The following is a 27348-nucleotide window of genomic DNA, read 5'->3' as shown; positions in this document are numbered from 1 at the left end:
GAACTCTGGTTATTACTGGGAGAGACACTGCCACAGGTGTAAAATCGGGAATTTGGATTAGATGCAAACGGCATATCAGGGAGTCTAAACATGAGGATTTCAGACTAAAACTTTATGCAGAAAAAAAAAATTGTAATAAACAATTTGAATTTCTTTAATCCTAGGATGTGTTTTCAAGAGGGAAGATTTTTCTATCTGCGGTATTGAAAACTCAAAAAGTTGGAGACAATAAATTTGAAGTTGTGACATCACAAAAGACATTAGTCTTTCGAGCAGTAAAAGAAGGTATGCAGTGCAGCCCGGTGAAAAATTTTTAACTGTAGAAGGACAATTTGACTCTGTGTAACTACATTTACTTCCTCAGTATGGACTGGTTAGTCTGCTCTATAACAATGAGTATTGGACATAAATGGGCTCTCAAGGTTACATTAACAGACTGTTCATCAGGGTAATGTCCATTGCATTGCTGTTTTCAGGACTCTCTGCTGTCTAATTTGAAAGGGAAGAACTGGGCATGTTAAATTCCAACACCCTTTTGTGTTCTTATAAGAAAAGTTACCAGCAAAGGAGTCTGATGATGGACACAATGTAGTCTGCTAGCTGCCCAATAATGGTTTCTAGCTAGCAATAATCACCAATTTATCTGCATGCATATCTTCTTATTATATACTTACCTAAAATTGTCCATCATCCACTTCCGTCCGGACGTCCTCAAATCCCATAATTCACAGCACCGACCGGAAGTACGCTGACCGCCATATTGGAACACCCAAGTAATGGATGTTCCAATATGGCACTTGCCCGCTGCAAGGACCCCCATGCCGCAAGGACCCCTCCCCATCGCTGGGATCCAGGCTGCCGCTGGGATCCCGACCGCCACTGGGATCCAGACCACCGCTGGGATCCCGGCCGCTGCTGGAATCCAGACCACCGCTGGAATCCAGACCGCCGCTGGGATCCCAACTGCTGCTGGGATCCCAATTGCCGCTGGGATCCCAGCCGCCGGTAGATGATATATAGATCTGAAATACACTGCTCAAAACAATAAAGGGAACACTTAAAAAACAGAATATAACTCCAAGTAAATGCCAGAAAGGCCTGTCTGGTCGTGGGCCGCCTTGTCTGCTACATTGTTAGCAGAATCGGTGTTCTCAAGACATCCATACTGTTAGGAGTTGTGATGGAGCACAAAGTCGCTGACTCCGTCACTTACCCCATCAGGCCACAGGTATGATTAGAACTATTGGTCTTGTAGCAAATCTTCCTTTATTCCATCCAGGGTAATATAAGTAGTAATATATCCCATCTAGTGCTCGGGTACGGGGGTAACATGGGCCTGTGTGATTTCAAATGCCAGGGCTGAATTTCAGCCCCAGTCCGTACCTGCTCTCCATATACCTGCCCAACTCCATGAAGTAAAAGTACATCATGATTTAGAATGGGCTAAAGGGTTTATTGAATCTGGAACAATAATGGCATATCGATAGAATAAAATATCCAATACATGGAGGTAACAAAGAATCAGGCTCTGACACTCACTCTCAGCAATGCTTGGAGATCCTTACATATAGAGCAGCGCTCCTGCCGCAACCTCTCCATTCTTGAAAGTCCGCGTTGGAGGCTCATTCTTAAGATGCATGCAGGACCCAGCTGTAAAATCAATATCCATCAGTCATATAATAACCAAGATGGGAACACACCTTTTACTCAGTATTAGAATTACACATTAGGTGGAGTTATACTTTAAACTGAATATCCTTCTACATTACACATAATCTTTCCGCAGTCGCATAATCGTCTGAGTTAGTTTTTGCTAGCTATCACTTATTTTCCATTGTAGATTCTGTTTGTCTTGGACTATAGCCTCCAATTCTGTCTCCAAAATGTAAATACATAAAGAAATAAGTGAAAAATACAGAATCTGGCTGGAGATGATTACATTACCTCTCTTGGAAATAGCATTACTCATGCAAACACACTGTGGATGCATGAAAAACAAAATCCATTTCCCATCTATTGCATCTCTCATGTCTTCATGAATGAAAAATGATATGCTGCTGCAGGTCTCCTAGGTACATTACACATCAAGTCATAGCTGATAATATATATTTTATAGCAATAGACCCAGCCGGTGCAAACATTTACATGTTACATAGATCTATGACACAACTAGAATATGATCTCTTTTATATTGTATTTTGCTTCCTCGGAATTTTATTCCGGCCTATTCTACATTATTGCACTATTTACTTTTCAGCAAAAAAAAAAATGACAGGTTTGAATAGACACAATCAAATATTTTGCTATAGGCAGCGCATTTTATCTAATACATCATTACAGTTTCTTTTTCTTCTTACCTGAAGAAAAGGGTCACCTTTATACTAACCAGGTAATCAGTACAAAGAGCTGCGGAAAAGCGATATAGCAGAGCTTAGTTTGTCATTTTGCCCAAGCCATGAATCACACTGTGGTTCTCCATAGTGAGTTATCTTACATCAGTAATTAATAATGCATCTTTCTTTATAGGAGACAGAAATATATGGATAAAAACATTGGAGGACGCATTAAGAATACAGGCGGAGAGGAATCCTGCGCTCCAAGCTGGTGATAAAAGTGGATACCTTGAATTAAGGGGATATAAAAACAGAATTTTTACTGTTGCAAATGGAAGCAAATTATGGCTCAGCAAAAGCAAACAGGTATATCAGAATAATGCATTTCATTTTCAACCTGACAAAATCTAAAACTTACAAGGAACCTGTGACCATGAAAATTCAGTCCAATCTGCAGGCACCATGTTATAGAGTAAGAGAAGCTGAGAAGATTGATATATAGATTTGTGAGAAAGGATTGAGTGTAACCAGTGTTTTATGAATATACTAGCTGAAGAGCCCAGCTTTGCAAATTATAATGATTATCCTCCATCCCATAGTCAAGGCCCATACACAAATCATACATATCTGCCATCCCATAGCCCTGTGCCCATATACCCATCATACATATCCTCCATCCCATAGTCCCGTGCACATATACCCATCACATATCCTCCATCGCATAGTCCCGTGCACATATACCCATCACATATCCTCCATCCCATAGTCCCATGCCCATATACCCATCATATATATCCTCCATCCCATAGTCCCACGCCCATATTCCCATGATACATATCTTCCATTCCATAGTCTCGTGCCCATACACCCATCACACATCCTCCATTCCATAGTTCTGTTCCCATTTACCCATTATGTAATCATCTTCGCCATAGCAACCATTCTGACATTATTATAGCATCATTGTCACCATGGCAACCCTTATGACATAACCGTCACCATTGCAACCTATTATGACATAATCGCCACCATGGCAACCATTATGACATCATCTTCACCATGGCAACCTTTATGACATCATCACCGCCATGGCAACCATTATGACATCATCTTCATCATGCCAACCTTTATTACATCGTCGATACACACACATACACACACATACACTCATTTTTACATATATACTAGCTATCAGAAGAAACCAGGGGAAGAGTCTTGAGGAGATCATTTGCATATTCCCAGTGCCTTCTGGGATAAGTGAAGAGTCTCCGCGAGCTCAACGATCACTGGGTTTTGGCCGTTGCAGCTGAAAAGAGGAAATCGAATTTTGGCTCATCTTTCATCTTTTTAAGAAATCTCAAGATGGAAGAGGCCAGGAGCCATTTGGTGAGCTGCATTTCTTGCTACATGTTCACAGATTTACCAGTGGAAAAGCCAAACTTCACATGCCACAAATGCAAGCTTGTGACCCTGTTGGAGGAAAAGTTGCAAAATCTCGAAGAGAGGTTAGCTACGTTGAAGATCATTAAGGAAGGTGAAGAGTTCTTGGACAGAGCAGAATTATCTCTTCATGTTACAGAAAGAGAAGAAATTCGAAGTGCACCTGAAGAAGCAGAGGATTGGAGACATGTGACCCAGAGAAGCAGGAGGATCAGGAGGCAGTCAGCACCCATACTGCTCAGAAACCAGTACCAGGCTCTCACGCAGGAAAACGATGAAGAAATACATCAGGATAAGACTTTGCCAACAAACAGCAACCTTGTACGCCTTCAGAGTCCTCCTGGATGGAGAAAGAAAAATGTTGTGAAGAAGAAACGGAGAGTGGTGGTCATGGGGGATTCCCTGTTGAGAGGAACAGAGGCCGCTATCTGCAGACCGGATATAACTTCAAGAGAAATGTGCTGTCTTCCAGGTGCAAAAATTAAAGATGTGTCTGACAGGATATCAGGACTCTTCAGACCTACAGATGACTACCCATTCCTGCTACTACATGTGGGGACAAATGACACCGCAAGAAACGACCTGGAAACCATCTGCAGAGACTTTGAAGACTTAGGCAAGAAAGTGAAAGAACTGGGAGCGCAGGTGGTCTTCTCTTCCATCCTCCCAGTGGATGGCCATGGAACAAGGAGGTGGAATAAGATTCTGCAGGTGAACAACTGGCTACGTCGATGGTGCCGTCAGCAACGATTTGGATTTCTGGATCACGGAGTGAACTACTTATACGATGGACCACTTGCTAGAGATGGGGTGCACCTTACGAAGACTGGAAAGCAGGTATTTGGAAGTCGCCTTGCTACACTTGTAAGGAGAGCTTTAAACTAGAACAACATGGGAAGGGAAGCAAAAGACCAGAAAAAGCCATACACCTGACAAATGCTACTGAGAACTCTGCTATTAGAAGTGGAAAGGAAGAACAAAGATGAAAGAATCTAATTAAAAAAATATTGGAGAAAGAGAAACCAATCACAAACTAAAATGTTTCTATACTAATGCACAAAGCATGGGCAACAAACAAGGAAAATTGGAACTACTAACACAGGAAAAGAAATATGATGTCATTGGAATCACTGAAACTTGGTGGGACAATACACATGATTGGAATACAAGACTAGAAGGATACAACTTATTTGCAAGAAACAGACTTGATAAACGAGGAGGGGGTGTCGCATTGTATGTTAGAAATGCGTATATCTGCACAGAGATTGAAGCTTCAGAGACTGGGAGTTCTGTGGAAACTGTTTGGGTAAGAATACAAGGACAGAACAATGGAAAGGACACCATTGTAGGCATTTACTACAGGCCGCCTGTGCAAGCTGAAGATATGGATGAACTCTTTATGCATCAAATGGCCAAGTTCTCCAAAAAATATGACATAGTTGTCATGGGAGATTTCAACTATCCAGACATTTGTTGGGAATCTCTCTCAGGCAAAACTAACAGGTCAAGGAAATTCTTATCCTCTCTTGCTGACAACTTTATCTTCCAAAAGGTAAAGGAGAAAACAAGGGGAACTGCTACCTTGGATCTAATCCTTATAAACAGGGAGGAAATGGTTGAGGAGGTAAAAGTGGCTGGGACCCTAGGAGGTAGCGACCATGCTATTTTAGAATTTTGGATAACTAGAGGCGGAAGACCTGTGAAGACTCAGACGTCAAGGTTAGATTTCAGAAAGGCAGATTTTAAGGGATTCAGAAAGAGAATTGGAGGGATCCAATGGCTGGATATCCTTAAAGACAAAAATGTCCAGGAAGGATGGGAAATCTTGAAAAATGAAATTCTCAAAGCACAGTTGTTAACAATTCCGAAAAGAGGGAAGAATAGGAAGCATTTAAGGAAACCAGGATGGATGAACACAGAACTTAGGCACATGCTAAAAAGGAAGCAAAAAATGTTTATAAAATGGAAAGAAGGAGGCATATCTAAAGAAGAATATAATGCTATCTGCAGAACCTGCAAGGCACAAATCAGATTATCTAAAGATGAAAATGAATTGAGGCTTGCAAGAGATGTCAAAAGCAATAATAAAGGATTTTGGGGATATGTCAAAAGTAAAAGAAAAGTCAAAGATGCTATAGGATTTTTACAGGATGAAAATGATGAAATGGTAAGACAGGATGTTGAGAAGGCTGAACTTTTAAATTCCTATTTTGCATCTGTTTTCTCTCAGAAAGGAAATGTAACATCAACTGTTATTCACTGTCCTATTAAGGGAATAGAAGAATCCAGGATATCTATAAACAGAAAGATAGTGAGGAAACACTTAGCTAACCTAAATGTATTCAAGTCTCCAGGTCCAGATGAATTACACCCCAGAGTACTGAAGGAGATAGCAGAAGAAATTTTTGAACCCCTCTCCATAATCTTTGAAAATTCTTGGAGAACAGGAGAAGTGCCAGAAGACTGGAGAAGAGCAAATGTTGTTCCTATCTTCAAAAAGGGGAAGAAGGTGGACCCAGGCAACTATAGGCCGGTGAGTCTGACTTCTATACCAGGAAAGATCTTTGAACAAATTATTAAACAACATGTATGTCAATACCTGGATAAGAATGAAGTGATTAAACAGAGTCAGCATGGGTTTGTAACTAATAAGTCATGTCAGACTAATTTAATTTCCTTCTATGATGGTATTACTGATTGGGTGGATCAAGGAAATGCTGTAGATATAGTATATCTTGACTTCAGCAAAGCATTTGACAAAGTCTCTCATACAATCCTTATTGAAAAAATGACTAAGTATGGAATGGACAAGGCAACTGTTAGGTGGATTCATAACTGGCTTAGTGATCGGACCCAAAGAGTGGTCGTAAATGGCTGCACATCCAGTTGGAAGAATGTCTCAAGTGGGGTACCACAGGGCTCTGTCCTGGGCCCTGTATTGTTCAACATCTTTATCAACGATTTAGATGAAAGAATTGAGGGTAAACTGATTAAATTTGCTGATGACACAAAGCTAGGAGGGATAGCTAATACTAGAGAAGAGAGAGAGAGGATTCAAAAAGATTTAAATAAACTGGAGAAGTGGGCAGCAACTAACAGAATGGTTTTTAACAGGGAGAAATGCAAAGTACTACATCTGGGCAATAAAAATGAAAAAAGCATATATAGAATGGGAGGAATAGGGCTAAGTGACAGCACATGTGAAAAAGACTTGGGTATACTAATAGATCACAGACTGAATATGAGTCAACAGTGTGATGCAGCAGCAAAAAAGGCAAATGCAATTCTAGGATGTATTAACAGAAGCATACAGTCTAGATCACGTGAAGTCATTATTTCCCTCTACTCCTCTTTGGTCAGACCTCATCTGGAATATTGTGTCCAATTTTGGGCACCACATTTTAAAAAAGACATCAACAAACTGGAGCAAGTTCAGAAAAGAGCGACCAGAATGGTGACCGGTCTGCAAACCCTGTCTTATGAGGAAAGGTTGCAGGATTTGGGAATGTTTAGTTTGCAAAAGAGAAGACTGAGAGGAGACTTAATAGCTGTCTACAAATATCTAAAGGGCTGTCACATTGTAGAAGGATCAACTTTATTCTCATTTGCACAAGGAAAGACTAGAAGCAATGGGATGAAGCTGAATGGGAGGAGACACAGATTAGATATTAGAAAAAACTTTTTGACAGTTAGAGTGATCAATGAGTGGAACAGGCTGCCACGAGAAGTGGTGAGTTCTCCTTCAATGGAAGTCTTCAAACAGAGGCTGGACAGACATCTAACTGGGATGATTTAGCGAATCCTGCTTTGAGCAGGGGGTTGGACCAGATGGCCCAGGAGGTCCCTTCCAACTCTACGATTCTATGATTCTATGATTCTATGAGTGTGCATACAGAGTTAGCTGTCAGTCACTGATAGCTCCACCCACTGGACCGAAAATCCCATTAAGAACAAAGAATTAAATGCATGAAACGCAGGTGATACTGAATCCTTTCTCACCAAACTATATATCAATCTACTCATCTCCCCCTGCTCTATAACATGATGCCTGCAGACTGGACTGTATTTTCATGGTGACAGGATCTCATTATCTTCATGTTGGATCACTTTGGCTCAGTTTATCACTGCTGGTTTACATTGCTTCAGAAGAGATATCACAGCACCAAAAAAGTGTGATTTGACATCTATCTTGACATTGGTCATTGGTTTGTACAATAGTAAGGGACAAATGTGTTCAGTTTTTGCTCTTTTTTATTCCTGCTGCTCCCATGAGTTCGTGTTTTTTCTTCTTTAAATGACTGAATACCAAATGCTGGTGAGGAGAATAAAGATCATTTTCTCTCCGCTGCATTCGGCTGCATGCAGGCGCCGGACAGCATCATAACGCTGAAGAACTGGAGATTAATCCCATATCTGCACGTTAACAGCATTATTACTGGTGACAGGTTCCCTTTAAGGAAAGCTGCTTTGTTTTTTTATAGTTCCTGGTATTTGACTTTGACAAAACTTTATCTATACAATCATGTGCTGATTATATGCATTTTTATGCTTTTCTGCCATGGATAAGCACTAAAAAAGCATATTTTTACCCATGTATTTTCTGCATTTAATACAAGTCTATTGGGAAAATTGCTCATAAAACTGAGCGTATCTGCAAGAGAAATTGACTTGTTGCGAATTTAAAGGGAATTGGTCATGAGGTTTGGCTGACATCAGTTATGGACACCATCTTTCAGGCCTGATATACAGCATTCTTTGATAAATCCCCAACCTGACCTGCAAGACAAGAAAAATAACTTTTATTATTCAACCCCTGGCAAAAATTATGGAATCACCGGCCTTGGAGGATGTTCATTCAGTTGTTTAATTTTGTAGAAAAAAAGCAGATCACAGACATGGCACAAAACTAAAGTCAATTCAAATGGCAACTTTCTGGCTTTAAGAAACACTAAAAGAAATCAAGAACTAAAATGTGGTAGTCAGTAATGGTTACTTTTTTATACCAAGCAGAGGGGAAAAATTATGGAATCACTCAATTCTCTGGGAAAAAAATATGGAATCATGAAAAACAAACCAACAAAAAAAACACTCCAACACATCACTAGTATTTTGTTGCACCACCTCTGGCTGAATGAACGTCCTCCAAGGCCAGTAATTCCATAATTTTTACCAGGGGTTGTACTCATCTGCGGGGCTGTCCGGTCCGAGGGGTGTCGCTTTTCTTGATCCGGCGCCTCCCATCTTCTTGTGACACCATCCTCCTTGGTTTGTGTGGATGACACGTCACTGCATTATCCACTGAAGTCTCCTAAGCATTGCACTCCTGCGGAGGCGTACTTCTCTGCCCAATTGAGGGCAGCACAAAGTACTGCAGTGTGCAGGTGCCAGAGCTTTATTATACTCTCTTAAAATGCACACCACAGGTCAGTTTACTCTGAGTTAAAAAAAAGCACAGCAGGTATGAGATTTCTATAAATCCACTTTGATGGAAATGTAAGGCGCTGCATTTTTGATGCAGTGAAAATACGCAGCATCAAAAACCCACTGCCTTATAACGCTCCAGTGGCAAGAATATCTTCTTTGGGGCACCTAGAAACAATGGCTCCAACATGGTTGGTCCTACCAAATTTGCTGTTAGTTTGCTGAATAGTTAGAAAATTAAAGGGAGATGAAATGTCATGAAAAGTGTTTGGTGTGTGGAAAAAAACCCACCAACTTCTGTTCTGGTTGGGTGAATCAAATACTATGATTTAGCTGCTGCTTTCTAAAACATTATATCCTGGGTTTAAATCCCATCAAGAACAACATTTGCAAGATGTTTAAGTTCTTCCCATGTTTATGTGGGATTCCTCTGGGTACTCCGGTTAACTCCCACACTCCAAAGACATATTTGTTTGGCATTTAGATTGTGAGCATCAATGGGGACACTGATGATAATGTTTGTATGATGTACCCATCATACATATCCGCCATTCCATAGTCCCGTGCCCATATGCCCATCATACATATCCGCCCTCCCATAGTCCCGTGCCCATATACCCGTCATACATATCATCCATCCCATAGTCCCGTGCCCATATACCCATCATACATATCCGCCATCCCATAGTCCCGTGCCCATATACCCGTCATACATATCCTCCATCCCATAGTCCCGTGCCCATATACCCGTCATACATATCATCCATCCCATAGTCCCGTGCCCATATACCCATCATACATATCCGCCATCCCATAGTCCCGTGCCCATATACCCATCATACATATCCTCCATCCCATAGTCCTGTGCCCATATACCCATCATACATATCCGCCATCCCATAGTCCCGTGCCCATATATCCATCATACATATCCCCCATCCCATTGTCCCGTGCCCATATACCTATCATACATATCCGCCATCCCAAAGGCCTGTGCCCATATACCATCACACATCCTCCATCCCATAGTCTTGTGCCCATATTACCATCATACATATCCTCTATCCCTTAGTCCCATGCCCAGATACCCATCACACACCCTCCATCCCATAGTTCCGTGCCTTTGTGCCCATTATGACATCATCGTCACCATGGCAACCATTATGACATCATAATGCGGGGCGGGGCTTGATGCACACAAATACACGCACATACACATATACCCAAACACACACACACATAGACACACACACATACACACACACACACTCAGCTTTACATATATAGATGAAGGACACCACACATAATATTGAAATACCACAGTAGGGGGACCAATGAAAAGGACCTATCCAAATAAGGTGCCAATGCTTATAACAAGCTCAAAATAAAGATTAGGTGCAAATTGTATCATAATGAAAAAAAAAAGTCTCAGCTCACCCCTTAGCGTCCTCCGGATAGCAGGATCTACACTGTCCATGGAGCTGCCCTGGCCTAGCGGATACAAGTCCAAGCACACAGTAATCTCCAGCGATCTCAGGCAGGAAGGTGCTTCTAAAAATTATTCCTTTATTTCTTTTCATTAAAAGAGCATGTTACAGGTAGTGGATACCCAAGTGGATTTTAAAAATCCGACGCGTTTCAACTCAAAAGAGCCTTAATCATGGATTTTTTACCATCCACAGGGGTATCCACTACCTGTAACATGCTCTTTTAATGAAAAGAAATAAAGGAATAATTTTTAGAACCACCTTCCTGCCTGAGATCGCTGGAGATTACTGTGTGTTTGAATTGTATCATAATATCCAAATATTAAACTGGTGGGGTCATAAGTTACCCTAACAAGGTTTCTGAGTGCCTAGGGCATCTCCTAATAAATGTACCCACTTCCTAGATAGTGTTTAAACAAGGATAAATATGAACATATGCCAAGTTGCATAAAGAATCAAAACATATTACCTAACTGCTGGAGCTGTAACTGCTGGCAAAGGAAAGTATATGCAGAGCGTGTAAGTGGTCCAGTGGTGTCGCCGCGCCCCACTCGCACGCTCTGCAAATACTTTCCTTTGCCAGCAGTTACAGCTCCAGCAGTTAGGTAATATGTTTTGATTCTTTCTGTAACTTGTCATATGTTCATATTTATCCTTGTTTAAACATAATCTACTGTAGGATGTGGGTAACTTTATTGTGAGATGCCCTAGGCACTCAGAAACCTTGTTAGACCGCTTCAATTAATTTATGGCCCCATCAGATTAATATTTGGATATTATGAGGCCATTTGCACTTTTTATCTCTCTATTTTGAGCTTGTCATATGCTTTGCACTTTATTCAGATAGGTCCTTTTCATTGGTCCCCCCACTGTGGTATTTCAGTATTATGTGGGGTGTTTTTCAGCTTTAATATTTATTAAATAACATTTACATTTTAATTGCATGGCTCTCTTCAGTTAGCGCGTTGCTTAATTTCAGCATTGCTTCTTGTGTTTTCAGACATCATGATTTGTCTGAGGCAGAAAGACCAAGTCACTTTCTGCGCTCATTCACACTGAATTTGCTTTTTTTTGCTGTCTTTCACCAATTCCCACACCCTTAATACTTGTCTTGTTGTACTGGTTTCTCGGAGGTTACTGCAGAACCTGGGAGATTGGGCAGATCTTCCCGGATTCCGGAATGACTTCCCTTTTTTTTCTGGGAGTCTCTTGGATGTTTCAGATTTGGTTTGTTTATTAAAAGAGGAGTCAAGAAATTATGAACATGAACTTGTCAATGGTATCTGTGGACACCATCTGTTAAAGCAAATGTCTAAGAAGTGTTTGAGAAATAAGCCGGTTCTATATACTAAGCCATACTGCACTAATATGTTAATATTTGGACAAAACATACCCTGCCCTGAATTTTTCTTTTTAATTCCTTTAAAAACTCTGTTAACATCTCTCCAATCCTCTGATGCAGCGTCTGAGAACTCAATAATTCAGATTCTAAGATGCAACATGAAGTTCTGTATAATGACCAGCAGAGGGCAATGTTGTCCTAAAAATTGAAATGTAGTTGCATGCAATATCCCTGAAAATTCACAAAGGGATGAGCTAATACTCTTCTTATATTGGCACTCACATCCATGCTAGAACTACTCCCATTGTGATTTATAGAGCTTTATTATGACTGCAGTGCTAAAACTTACCTAGTGTTAAAATAAGAACACATCGCACTGAATTCTATTAACTCCAGTTCAGAAAAAAAGTAACTCCGTATAGTGTTTTTTATTTTCTCCAAGATTTTCTCAAAGAGTTCTTATGAAATGTAAATCACTGTTACATTTGCACTTATGTGTTGTTACCAAAAGCCTTCCTGGTCATAAATATAAGAATGATGTATGAGTTGATTGTAATATGATCCAAAATAATATCTGGCAAATTTCAGAAGTAGACATACCTGATTGTCAAAAAAAACATAACTGGCAATAATATTTTGTGTAATGCACAAAAACAATTATCATCATTATTATCATCGTCATCTTTATTCTCATAAAATGGAATAACATTTTCTACACTTTAGATATCTTTTGAGCATTCAAAAATATGACATTGGGTCATAAAAAGTCTTCCTGTACCAATCAGGCACACCAGGCATCTTCCTAAGGCACAGTTGCACAACAACAATGGGATTATTAAATGTATTTGCATTATGCAATAGTTATGCAATAGTTATCTATTTTTCACCGTGAGCTGCACTCAGACGTTGTTTTTATTGGTAACTTTGGTGGTGAGCAAGATCATTCCTTCTGATTTCTCAAGAATGCATCAACAGATACAAGATACGAGATTTAGCTTTAAACACCTGCATGCCCATGTATGCTATTTTGGAGGGGGGAGTAGCATGGGCATGCAGGTCTGTGAAAGCAAAATACATCAGCATCTTTATATCTTATATCTATTAGCCATTGTTAAACTTCACATGCAAATAAAACTGTTAAGTGCTCTGGTTGTGGCAGAGCACTTCCCAAACCTCTGCCTCCAGAGATTGTTTACCCATCTAGCACCAGCCTTTTTTAGCTTTTTTTGGTAGATCACTGTTTGATTTCTTTGCTTGGCACCTGAAGTGAGCTGTCAATCAAGGTAATGATGTTTTGTGCTAGGTGACAACCACAGAAAGCAGATCCTTGGAAAGTGCTCAGTTACACCTAGAGAGCACTTAACGCCTTACATAGTAACATAGTTGGTAAGGCCAAAAAAAATGACATTTGTCCATCCAGTTCAGCCTCTATTCTGTCAGTCTAAGTCCCCAGATCTACATCCTTCTAAAGAAGCTAATCAAATGCAATATTGTTACACTCCAGGAAGACATCCAGGCCTCTCTTTAACCCCTTAACTGAGTTCACCTTATTTGCATATTAAAACACTTCTTTATCAGAAAGGCAACAACATAGATAAGATATAAAGGTGTTGATGGATGTAGCTTTTAAAACCCTGTATTCCTAGATAAGCGATTTGAGGGAGAGGAGGTTAATTCTACTGGCACATTTACATTATGGTTATTGTAACATATCTGAAAGACTATTAGGCTAAAGCTGGAGTCACACATAGCGAGATCGCTAGCGAGATTGCTGCAGAGTCACAAGTTTTGTGACGTAACAGCGACCTTGCAAACGATCTCGCTACGTATGACTTGTAGCGGTAACAAGGCCCCCGCTGTGAGATCGCTGGTTGGTTCAGAAATGTCTGGACATATTTTTGATCGCTGAGGGCCCCGCTGGGTAGCATGCATCATTCTGTGTGACACCAAGCCAGCGACCTTGCTAGCGACTTGAAACGAGAAACAACAGGCGTGTTTAAGCGGCGCACTTTCCGCGCCCCTTAGAGCTGATTGGTGGTCACTACTACATTCTGATTGGCACCCTTGTCCTCTAGTGGCGCTTTTCTTCATTGTCCTGGAGCCTGTGAAACAATGCTACTGCGATCCATGATACATGCTGACAGGGACAAAGTACACTTCAGCGATCTGTATACACTGGCAGGAACAATGAACAGAATCAATGCGACGTTAGCCTTTTAATGGGGTCTGGAACAAAGAACAAAAAAACTCCGCCAATCAGAACGCTGTAGCGACCACCAATCAGAGCTTGAGGGCGCGGAAATGTCAACACTAATCCACTCCCGGGTGCCTGGAACGTCACAGAGTACCACCCTCATCGGTTACTGCATCGTCAGAAGAAAGGTAGTGTGACAGGGTTACAATGACCGCTGACATCGTTACTAAGGTTGTTATATGTCGCCATATCATTGCTGTGTTGTTGGGCACATCGGCCTGTTTGACATCTCACCAGCGATCACACAGCGATGCATCAACAATCCTTATCTGATCGTATCGTCTGGATCGTTGGTAAGTCGCTATGTGTGACTCCAGCTTAAGTTCACATTTATCATTTGCACTTTCATTTATCTGCCTACACTGTTAAGAAGAATTCACATGCAAAATGTAGATGTTGAATTACTTGATTCAAACTGACGTGTAGGCCCCACAGAATTATTATGTGGTCTGCCCAGCATACATTTTGTGTAAATTTTTAGAATGAAAGAAAAAGTTCTGAAATCTCTTCTGTTTGCCTCAATTATGCAATGAATGTATTTTTCCCATGAATTCCATTTGTCTGTTTTGCTAAATAGAATAGATAAATCTAATGTGCAAACAGAATTGGGAACTTAGCCTTCAATGTATATGATAGTTGGGGGGGGCTATTTAAGATTTTGCACTGGGGCTTAGATGCTGAAACTTATCCACTGCCTTGACCGATCTCCCGTCCGGTCCATATGGTGGTACATAAGTAAACTTACATAACCACAGCAGCGTATGGTGATGTCATCTTGGAATCCATGTATCACACCCAGCTTAATGTAACATAGCATTGACGTGCTATGGAAATATCTTAAAGCAGATGTATCAGAGAAAATTCAATATTGCAGTGATTTCTAATCAAATATATGTTTATTAAATTAGTTTAAATGGGAGCAAAAATTTAAACCAACATAAATCAATAGTGCAGTCAAATATAAAGTAAAATCTTGTAATCTTACATCTTATTAGAGAAATTTACTTTTTCCCCCACTTATGAGCCCCTTCCTTTCCATACCTCCACCTCCTGAACTAAACATCCTCTCTGAAAAAATAGCTGAACTCCTTGTTGTTTAGATAAGACGGCACATTGAGGTGTCATGTGACACAGCCAATATACACTATGGAGAAGGGAAAGCGCAGAAGTGAGCAGAGTGAGAAAACCAGCAGAGGGAGACACGGAAAGATTCTACTGAGCTTTCTAACAAGTCTTTTACCTCCTTCCAAAGCTTTTTTTGATTCATACCTGCACTGCTGAGTACTGCTGGATTATGCCCTACTAAATATCTCATGTAATATAAATAACAAACAACTCCCACTTGACAGCTTGACATAAGCGATGTGTCAGTATCTTTGTAGCAAGAACAATAATATTTTCATAGTGTAGAATGAGAACATTTTTGCATAAAGACTTTTTTGCTGGCGGTACTTTAGAGTTAAACAAACCAATTAATTTACAAGTAAACCCCTTTATGCACTCTATTAAATTTTGGATAGTTGGAAGATGGATTAATGGTGAGGCTATTACTAATTTTGGAAAGATATATTTAAGAATCCACACCATCAAATCGCCGGTAGTGCAACCCACATGTTGAACACAACAAATACAACAGTTTATCAAATATAATACTCTTATTCTGTGTGGTAAGATTGGCACTAGAAGTAAACTGTTTATTATGTTCCCAAAAGACAAAAAAAGTAGATTTGGTAGAAACCATAGAAGAGACACATCGGTGATCTCATCATAGGATATGCACATAAATCCCAAAATAAAGACTGCCACACATTTAGGAACAATCTGAGAGATAGCTTTCTAAGCTTCTAGATTCAAGTATCCAAATTCAGTTTCTTATACAACCCTAAACAGAAAAATCTACTTTTCCAACTTTAGCTTCAGCTTGAACCCCTAAATCTGCACTTGTCTTTGACAATGCTATGTTTTCCCACAGGCTTATCAGAAACTTTGGCTACAGTGTGTTAAAGGAAGCTATCATCAGAAAATCACCTTCATTTTTAAATCAAGTTTTCGTGTTCCAGTTATCTTTTTTATTTTCTGTGAAATTTTTTTACACATCACAATGAAAATAACAAATTTAGCAATTTTTCAATTTTCACATTAGCAACTGGGGCTTTTTATAGACTTCCGGTCATTTTGGGAACAGCTTTTTAGCAGGTTCATTATTATCAGTAGATGCAGCACATTCCAATGGCATGTAACATATCTATACAAAGCTGATAACACAGGATCCACCAATCGCAATGACTGGTATGACAGCTGACCCTGGTTCCCCTCCTTCACAATAATCTTTGTATGGGCTGATTAGATACTTCAATGCAAAAGATAGGGTTGGATTGTGTTCATTGTGGCTATGTACATGTGTCATTATCTGAAACTGCAGAAAGTTAAAAGTCTAAAAGATCCCCAGTGGTTAGTGAGAAAATGGCAAGATTTCTACATTTTAGAGGCAACTAAGCGAGTTGAGGTAGATTATTTCCATATGTCTCATAAAAGTCATTTAGTGCAATATAAATGCATGTGTAGAAATATCTCACTATTGGTGGCTACAGACGGCATATTCATAAGACTATCAGATTCTCACGCTTTCTTGCAAAGTAGACAAGTATGGCTTACACAGCACATACCTGTACACCTTACACTAACACGCACACAAAATTATATAATTACTTGCTTTCTGGAGATCTTGTCTGCAACAGTCATAAGAAGATCCTTTTAGCCAATCTACAAAAGTTGTCTTGTGGCTTCCATTCTGGTTGAACTAAAGGGTTACATGGTGACTTTTAGTTGCAAAATTATCATATAAAATTACACAAGCACAGCATGGAATCTTATAAGTTCCAGTCAACTTCTCTGTAGGGAAACATTCTAATGGTGTGATGGTCACGGTGATCCATGATTTGTCTATGTGCAACCTGATGTTGTGCAGGTAGAGACTAATTTTCAAAGAAAAATGGATGCCCAAGAAATCATGAGGTCTGTTGTGATGTGCGATTAAATATTGGAGGTAAATCTGTGCAAACCTCAAAAATTACATAGTAACATAGTTAGCAAGGCCAAAAAAATACATTTGTCCATCCAGTTCAACCTATAATCCATCAGAATAAATCCCCAGATCTATGTCCTTCTAAAGAACCTAATAACTGTAAGATACAATATTGTTACGCTCCAGGAAGACATCCAGGCCTCTCTTGAACCCCACGACAGAGTTCACCATTGCCACCTCCTCAGGCAAGGAATTCCAGATTCTCACTGCCCTAACAGTAAAGAATTCTCTTCTATGTTGGTGGAAAAACCTTCTCTCCTCCAGATGCAGAGAATGTCCCCTTGTGACTGTTACCTTCCTTGTTATATACAGATCCTCGGATAGATTTTTGTATTGTTCGCTTATATACCTATACATGGATATTAGATCACTCCTCTGTCGTCTTTTTTCTAGACTAAATAATTTTTCTTTTGCTAATCTCTCTGGGTATTGTAGTTCCCCATCCCCTTTATTAATTTTGTTGACCTCCTTTGTACTTGCGCTAGTTCTATTATATCCTCCCTGAGCTCCGGTGTCCAAATCTGTACACAGTCCTCCATGTGTGGTCTAACAAGGGATTTGTACAGAGGCAGTATAATGCTCTCCTCATGTGTATCCAGACCTCTTTTAATGCACCCCATGATCCTGTTTGCCTTGGCAGCCACTGCCTGGCACTGGCTGCTCCAGGTAAGTTTATCATTAACTAGGATCTCCAAGTCCTTCTCCATGTCAGATTTACCCAGTGATTTCCCGTTCAGTGTGTAATGGTGATATTGATTCCTTCTTCCCATGTGTATAACCTTACATTTGTCATTGTTAAACTGCATCTGCCACCTTTTGGACCAAGTTTCCAACTTATCCAGATCCATCTGTAACAGAATAGTATCTTCTCTTGTATTGACTGCTTTACATAGTTTTGTATCATCTGCAAATATTGATACTTTACTGTGTAAACCTTCTACCAGATCGTTAATAAATATGTTGAAGAGAAAAGGTCCCAACACCGACCCCTTCGGTACCCCACTGGTCACAGCGACCCAGTTAGAGAATATACCATTTATAACCACCCTCTGCTTTCTATCACTAAGCCAGTTACTTACCCATTTCCACACATTTTCCCCCAGACCCAGCATTCTCATTTTGTGTTCCAACCTTTTTGTGTGCCACGGTATCAAACGCTTTGGAAAAATCAAGATATACCACATCCAATGACACACCTTAGTCCAGTCTGTAGCTTACCTCTTCATAAAAACTGATTAGATTGGTTTGACAGGAGCGATTCCTCATAAACCCAGGCTGATATGGAGTTAAACAGTTATTCTCATTGAGATAATCCAGAATAACATCCCTCAGAAATCCTTCAAGTATTTTACCAACAATAGAGGTTAGACTTACTGGCCTATAATTTCCAGGTTCACTTTGAGAGCCCTTTTTGAATATTGGTACCACATTTGTTATGCGCCAGTCCTGTGTAACAGACCCCGTCGCTATAGAGTCTATAAAAATAAGAAATAATGGTTTGTCTATTACATTACTTAGTTCTCTTAGTACTCGTGGGTGTATGCCATCCGGACCCAGAGATTTATCTATTTTAATCTTATTTTGCCGGTTTCGCACCTCTTCTTGGGTTAGATTGGTGACTCTTAATATAGGGTTTTCTTTGTCTCTCGGCATTTCACCAAGCATTTTATTTTCCACCGTTAATACCGTGGAGAAGAAGGTGTTTAATATACTAGTTTTTTCCTTGTCATCTACAACCATTCTTTCCTAACAATTTTTTAAGGGGCCAACACTTTCATTTTTAATTCTTTTACTATTGATATAGTTGAAGAACAGTTTGGGATTAGTTTTACTCTCCTTAGCAATGTGCTTCTCTGTTTCTTTTTAGGCAGCTTTAATTAGTTTTTTAGATAAAGTATTTTTCTCCTTATAGTTTTTTAGAGCTTCAATGGTGCCATCCTGTTTTAGTAGTTTAAATGTTTTCTTTTTACTGTTAATTGCCCCTCTTACTTCTTTGTTTAGCCACATTGGGTTTTTCCTGTTTTTTGTCCTTTTATTCCCACAATGTATAAACCGCTTACAGTGCCTGTTAAGGATGTTCTTAAACATTTCCCATTTATTTTCTGTATTCTTATTTCTGAGGACATTGTCCCAGTCAACCAGATTAAGGGCATCTCTAAGCTGGTCAAACTTTGCCTTTCTAAAGTTCAGTGTTTTTGTGACTCCCTGAGAAGTCCCCCTAGCGAAAGACAAGTGAAACTGTACATTATTGTGGTCAATATTTCCTAGATGCCCGGCGATCTGCACATTTGTTATTCTGTCAGGTCTATTAGATAGTATTAGATCTAAAAGTGCTGCTCCTCTGGTTGGATTCTGCACCAATTGTGAAAGATAATTATTCTTGGCTATTAGCAGAAACCTGTTGCCTTTATGGTTTTTGCAGGTCTCTGTTTCCCAGTTAATATCCGGGTATTTAAAGTCCCCCATAACAAGAACCTCATTATGGGTTGCAGCTTCATCTATCTGCCTTAGTAGTAAACTTTCCATGATTTCTTTTATATCTGTGAGTCTGTAACAGACCCCAATGAGAATTTTGTTACTATTTTTCCTCCATGTATTTCGACCTATATGGACTCAACATCCTCATTCCCTTCACTAATATCTTCCCTTAAAGTGGACTTTAGACAAGACTTTACATAAAGACAAACCCCTCCTCCACTCCGATTTTTATGATCCTTTCTAAACAGACTGTAACCCTGTAAGTTAACTGCCCAGTCTTAGCTTTGATCTAACCATGTCTCGGTTATTCCCACTATGTCATATTTACCTGTAAATATTTCTGCTTCTAGTTCTTCCATCTTGTTTGTCAGGCTTCTGGTGTTTGTGAGCATGCAGTTTAGAGGATATTGGTTTGTTTCAATCTCCTCCCTGTGGATTGTTTTAGAAATTTTCTTACCTCCCTTCCGAGTATGTTGTCTTGGGTCTTCTTTGCTGCACCTCATATCTTTCATCAGTATATTTTCTGGCTTCATGTTTGTGTCTAAATTATATTATAAAACTATCTACCTGATGATTCACGGAGAAGAAATTTCCTAATTATTGGAGAAATTTACCACATTTACATAAAATAGAAATAATCTGCAATCTGTATTTAATACCTTTTTGAAAAAAAATTATAAAAATAATACCACATTTGTATTTTCTTATCTTCTTCGGTTGCGATTATTTTAATATTTTCCATTACTTCAGGGTTACCATGGCTGCATCAAAAGACCTTTATTCACGGATTTTCTGTCTTCTAACCTCCACTCATGAGAACTCATTTATAGAAGTGGAGGTCAGACGACAAGAACATCATGCACAAAGAGTTGGTCTATTACTTTTATATTACTGCAGCCAATATAGCTGGAAGAAAAGAAAGAAAGAATTATCTCAGTGTATATTGTAAAGTATCATTATTTTATCATGTAAAATCTATTGAATTCCTTTTGAAAATTATTGTAAGCCAATAAGATATTATAGCTATCTCCTGTAATGGTTCTTTTTTATAAAATATTTATTCCACAAATTTCTAAGACCTTCAGTGATCCCCAAAAAGTGAGGGCAAAAGTTATTGTGGAATTTCTGCTTCATTGCAAAGCTCAAGTTTAGAACCACAGCTCAAGTTCAGAACCACAACCCATCTCATTTCCCAACTAAAGGGGCTTTCTTATAGTTTCCAGTACAGTGTCTTAAGCATTGTGCCGTGAAAATTTATATTACTCTTCATTCATAGGATCATTGGGGCTCCTATTAGTTGGAATGATTTGCATCTTAGTAATGTTTAATCACTTCCTACAGAGGGTAGAAACCTCTTAAAAAATTAAATGTTAGGTTATTTTATAGATCAGGCACATGTCAATTGCTATTTCTGATGGGCTACAGTGACATCTGTACTGATTTGTGGTCCCTATGTTTCCGCGTTGGCTGCTGGCTGACGAATGACAGCAACTGTCTTGTTTTTGTCCCAGGACTTTTGTTGCCACTTAATCAGTCAGTTATGGGATTTATTTTGGTCTGATATTGTCCAATATTTCCTGAGAGTCATTGGGGATGGCCTCCACTCACCTGTAGTAATGGCACCTGTTTGAACTTGTTATCAGTGTAAATGACACCTGTACACAACCTCAAATAGTCACACTCCAATCTCCACTTTGGTGAAGAGTAGACCAAAGAGCTGTCGAAGGATACCAGAAACAAAATTGTTGCCCTGCACCAGGTTGGAAAGACTGAATCTGCAATAGGCAAACAGCTTGGTGTGATGAAATCAACTGTGGGAGCAATAATAAGAAAATAATAGAGAAGAGAAAAGTCGGGGTTTGTCCGCGCTAGACCAGAAGGAACCAACCGAAGATGCAAGCAAACCTTTATTCACATTCAAGCCAATGTGTTTCATGGCCTCCTGGCCACTTCATCAGGGCAGCAATATTACAGTCAGTTAACAAGAAACCATTATATACATTACGCAGATGACATCTGAATGATGTCAGTTCCTGTGGGAACGGCCACATTGAACTGAAAAACCTGAAAGTTATCATCCTGATGGAAAAATATTATAAAACTGTAGATAAAAACATTTATCTAATCTAAAATGCTAAAACTGATATTCAACATATATAAAAAAAATAAAATTATGTAAATCGATGTGCAATTCAGCAAAAAACGATTGGAGTTTAGAACCCATGTTTCCGCGGCTAAACAATGGATTAAGAGCATAATTGCCAATTCTAGCTGCTTTTAGCTTCTGTAGTCATTATCTAAGGTTACTTTAAAGCTTCAGCACCATGATTACATCATCTAGGTAAAAGAACATTGGGGGGTTTTGATCTCATATAAGATAGCCCACACTCCAATCTATAGTGATGACACCACTAACTCGCAGCTCCACCAGAACGTCGTCTGATTTGACACCATCAAAAAGGTGATATCTATTAGAACACCCATATGACGAAGAAAAATTTCATTACCAGTTGGACCAGCACAGGGAGTAACAGGACCAACGGCAAAAAGGATAAAGAGAAGGGAAAAAGGAGAAGAAGGTAAAGATAACAGCGGAAGTGATCAGTTCGAAGAAGAGGACACCCACCTAGAAAAGGAGGAGAGCCAAAAAATATTTTAAATGTGAAATTGAAACCACAACCACATCAGGTGAGTGGATTACCTTTGTTAAACACGCTGGTGTCCCTCATTTACCGCCTTAGTGTGCTCCCCCTCTTTTTATTTTTTGCATAATAAGAAAATGGAAGACATACAAGACCTCTGATAATCTCCCTCGATCTGGGGCTCCACGCAAGATCTCACCCCGTGGGGTCAAAATGATCACAAGAATGGTGAATTTAGTGAATGACCTGCATAGAGCTTGAAGTCTGTAACAAAGGCTACAATCAGTAACACACTATGCTGCCAGGGACTCAGATCCTACAGTGTCAGACACGTCCCCCTGCTTAAGCCAGTAGATGTCTGGGCCCGTCTGAGGTTTGCTAGAGAGCATTTGGATTATCCAGAAGAGTATTGGCAGAATGTCATATGGTCTGATAAACCCAAAGTAGAACTGTTTAGTAGAAAAAAAACTTGTGTTTGGAGAAGACAAAATGCTGTGTTGAATCCAAAGAGCACCATACCTACTGTGAAGCATGGGGGTAGCAACATCATGCTTTGGGGCTGTTTCTCTGCAAAGGAACCAGGATGACTGATTTGTGTACATGAAAGCATGAATGGGGCCATCTATCGTGAGATTTTGAATGCAAACCTCCTTCCATCAGCAAGGGCATTGAAGATGAAACATGGATGGGTCTTTCAGCATGATAATGATCCCAAGCACACCACCAGGGCAATGAAGGAGTTTCTTCATAAGTAGCATATGAAGGTCCTGGAGTGGCCTAGCCAGTCTCCAGATCTCAACCCCATAGAAAACCTTTGGAAGGATTTGAAAGTCTGTGTTGCCCAATGACAGGCCCAAAACATCACTGCTCTAGAGGAGATCTGCATGGAGGAATGGGCCAACATACCACCAACAGTGTGTGACAACCTTGTGAAGACTTATAGAAAACATTTGACCTCTGTCATTGCCAACAAAGGATATATAGCAAAATTTTGAGGTGAACTTTTGTTAATGACCTAATACTTTTTTTCCACCATAATTTGCAAAATAAATCTTGCCAAATCAAACAAGGTGATTTTTTGGATTTGCTTTCTCATTTTGACTCTCATAGTTGTGGTCTATTTATGATGTCAATTACAGACCTCTCTCATCTTTTTAAGTGGGAGAACTTGTACAATTAGTGGTTGACTACTTTTTTTCCCCACAGTATTGCAATTTTCTGTGAATTATTGTTTACATTTGATAATATTTGACAAAATATTTAATAAATGCTTCTGCTACTTAAACTAGGGTCACATTGTTAGTGTTGGCGGAACGCACCTAGTATAATATAATAATAAGGTGCGTTCACCACCTGGGATCCACCGTGTGGTGATGGAGGAACCGCAGCTAGTAAACAATGGTGGAGGGATGCTGTGTGCAAGCACCATAGACACACACAGAGTTAAATGTCTCTACGTGTGGAAAGAGTGCAAAGAACCTGCTCGGTTGCTCCACAGAGCGGTACAATGAAAGAGCACTTGGAGCTATACCCTGTTAGGCATCACAGGAGTACAGCAAGTATTGACGCTAGTGGGGTCCCTGAAACTTAACCCCCCCAGAGTAGACTAAGCCGGTGGTTGACACAGGTCTGACACAGGGTGTGCTTTAGGACGCCCGCTGCAGATGCTAATTTCAAATGGGAGTTCCCACCCTACACTGCCTGTCTAGAAAAACACTTGCAGTGCTATTAGAGGCACATGTGCACACAGGGTGGTAAGAGTCCACCAACACACATAACACATATGATCTCAGCACGCTGACGCATGCTCCAGAGGACCTTTTATATGTTCCTGTTCAAGTCCAGTCAGATAGGACCTTGCTCGTGGATCAATGCGGAACTGCCAAGTCACCCAAGCAGCTGACGACTGACCACCAATGAGAAGTCGCCTCACGAGCATGCTCAGTAGAGTGATTTCTGGACTTAGACCCAGGAACGTCTGTTCGCTGCTGCCTATTGCTAGTTACTATAGCTTTGGCTGGAGAGCCAGCAGTAACCAAGTAAACAGCATGAGTCTGAGCAAGATGCTGGGGCTGATGTCTTTGCTGAGCAGCACCCACTGTGGCTGAAGCTAAATGGGAGACTGCATAGGGAGACACAGCTTGGAATCCATCCAGTGCAGCAGAAGAATCCTGATGCCTAACACACATGACTAAATGTTCTTTCATCCAAGAGAATTAAGTTGATCATACAAATTACACTCCAAGTTTAGTTTGATCTGATCCTTGTGGAAGAGGAGAAGATGGAAAAAAATGCACTGATTGACTTTCATGGCTAAGTTTGATCCAAATACCTGATCAAACTTTGGCATGCCATGATTTTTTTCTCCGGACTGGCTCTATCGTAAGAAAAAAATCAAAACGTGCATGGCCTCATAGCATAAAACTGGTCGGTGTGTGATGTGATGTTTTGTCAAATCACATTCGGACAGACAGCAAATATGGTCCCGTGCGCAAGTCATAAGCAGACTTTTAGAATATTGCTTTACTTTTTAAACGCTTATTTTCCCTTTCTTTTTTATTTCCCCTTTGTTAATATTAAATCATTTTTACCTTTCGGTTTATAAATAATTTTGTATATATAATTTAGTTCTTGAAACTTATGTTTGAACAATCCTTACAATTTAAAAAAAAAAGTATATAAAACAGCAGAATCCCATGAGGTTAAGTTTGGTATTATGATTAAGATGAACTAATTTTTTTGATAATAAACATGATCACCACCCGGACAGTTACGATGATGCAAAAACTAACGTCTGCAAACTGCAAAATCTCAATGTACAAAAGTCACCCTATGTCTGCATTGCCATATTATTACACAATACTTTTTTTTAGAAAAGTTATTTTGCCAGTCTCCCAACTATGTGAGTCTAAGAAAAATATTTGCTTGTGCTAAGTCCTTTGACCAATGGATCTATGACAGCATAAGTAATGTGAAATTAATAGAAACAGATGCACGCTGCATGTAAAATAAATCTATTCATAGTATTTATTTCCCAATTAAAAGCGCGTAAATTAAGAGAAGTTCATTACATCTACAAGCATAATAACCCAATAAAATATTTGAGAGAAAAGCGCATTGATTATGTGTTAGGCAGATAACCAAAACATTGTTTGTATCGGCATTAGATTAGGCCTTGAAATGCATTGCAGACACAAAGTAATGAAGCGGGCGTAAAAACATCTGCTGCATCTGTACAAAGTGATGCAATCATTCTTTATTTAATTAGTTCGACAGAAGAGTTCTAATTTTACAAACCATTTTAGTAATTTAATTAATTTGTCATAGCAAAGTGTGGAAAATACATTCTATACATAAATAGCAGCCGGAATTAATAAAGTGCGCCACAATATTCAAGCCGCAATTTATAAAATATTTATTTTTTATTGCTGAATAATTTACTACTCAATATTGATTTTTTTTTTTTCCCCGAATACTGTCAAGGCAGGTGTTTGATTTTCTGCATTTTTCTTAATGACAAGCTATGTTCCAATTGAGGATAATCTATTTGCATGATCCAAAAAAAAAAAGAGTTACGGTTTTTATATCGTTTTAATTTGGGTTGCTAGATTATTTTACGCACTTTCATTCGGAGGTGGCGGAGTCTAAAACAAATCACGGTTTGATTTTTTTGGTTTTGTTTTTGGAAAGAAATAATTCTAATTAATTGTAATCCCATAAATTACTGACAGGACGGGAAGCACTAAAATAAGACAGGCAAAATTGAGCTGCCAGGCGGAATGAAGAATTGAGTAAGCGTCGCTTGAATATATTTCGAGAATCAGATTACAATGGAAGAAATAGATTCAGTCAAGGTCCTTTGAGGTATAAAAATAATAGGAGGAGGAAACTAGAGTAAAAATATATTGATAAACGGAGCTAAGGAAGAGACTTTGGGGAAATCATAGAAAAAGGAGGAATGGGGACCAAAATGTATCTAGTTATTACATGTGATAAATGCTCCCAGTTGTGTTACCTCTGGCACTGAATGTGAGATGAAATCTATGCACAGTGTTAATGATCATCATATCTAGTGGGTATACACTAAGGAGGTGCAACCTTTCATTTGTAGATTTATTTAAAAGGCTTTTGCCCTTGAGTCAGTGAGTGGATGTGTTTCGGATTCAAATTGCTTTATAGTGCTATGTTGAGTTATTACAGCCCGACACTACTATGTCATCCTCAGAATATATTCCTACCAAATCACTGCCTGCAATGCCGTCTACTCAAATAATCCAACAAATACCGTCCAACTTGATGTACATTGCTGCCTAGTAGTCCTAATAGCCAGCAGACATATTTATTCTAAAATTTAGTGTCTAAACGGTAATTTTTTGCGTGTGCTTGGATTGGTTAACCAACAGTACAAGGGACGCTTCAGGCAAAGAATCTTATAGTTACACCACGTATAATAGATGGCAATTCCAAGAAAATGTCTAAAATTTACATCTCAAGTTAAAATCAAATATTTATTTTGAAGGCATCATAAGTAAGAATGACTGGAGGGAAGGAGCAGACGTATGTTTTAATTAGTGGTTCTATTTATTGGCATATGATTGCTGCGCCATATGTTCCAGGCATTCGTCATCCTTCATCCTGTTTAAGTATTTCTGCTCAATTCGTCTTCAAGTCAATGTCCATCTTTTAATACTAAATTGCAGTTTTTACATCCGACATTCTGTGCAGAGAAATTTAATACACCCTTGCAGCAGACAGAGCTTAGTTTTTCTGAAAGAGTTAACATGTACTGTATAGGCAATAAAGGGCCACATTCAGGCTGAACGATTTTTTTTAAGTTAGTTTTCTTTTTTTTGTATTTTGACATGG

General features: G+C 39.4%; 1 protein-coding gene across 3 annotated transcripts in view; it reads left to right on the top strand.

Moving 5' to 3' along the window:
* The window catches only part of ARAP2 (ArfGAP with RhoGAP domain, ankyrin repeat and PH domain 2), a 453511-nt gene that overhangs the window by 102659 nt on the left and 323504 nt on the right, over positions 1-27348 (top strand). For all 3 annotated transcript variants that reach the window (XM_073574724.1, XM_073574725.1, XM_073574723.1), the window contains exons 8-9: positions 165-285; positions 2527-2699. In XM_073574724.1, the coding sequence (XP_073430825.1) occupies positions 165-285; positions 2527-2699 (294 nt within the window). The remainder of the gene's footprint in view (positions 1-164; positions 286-2526; positions 2700-27348) is intronic.

Source organism: Dendrobates tinctorius, unplaced genomic scaffold, assembly GCF_039654945.1.
Source record: "Dendrobates tinctorius isolate UK_male_01 unplaced genomic scaffold, ASM3965494v1 ptg000039l, whole genome shotgun sequence".
In the NCBI taxonomy this organism is placed as follows: domain Eukaryota; kingdom Metazoa; phylum Chordata; class Amphibia; order Anura; family Dendrobatidae; genus Dendrobates; species Dendrobates tinctorius.
Note: the sequence above shows the minus strand (reverse complement) of the source record. Positions and strands in the feature narration are given on the sequence as shown.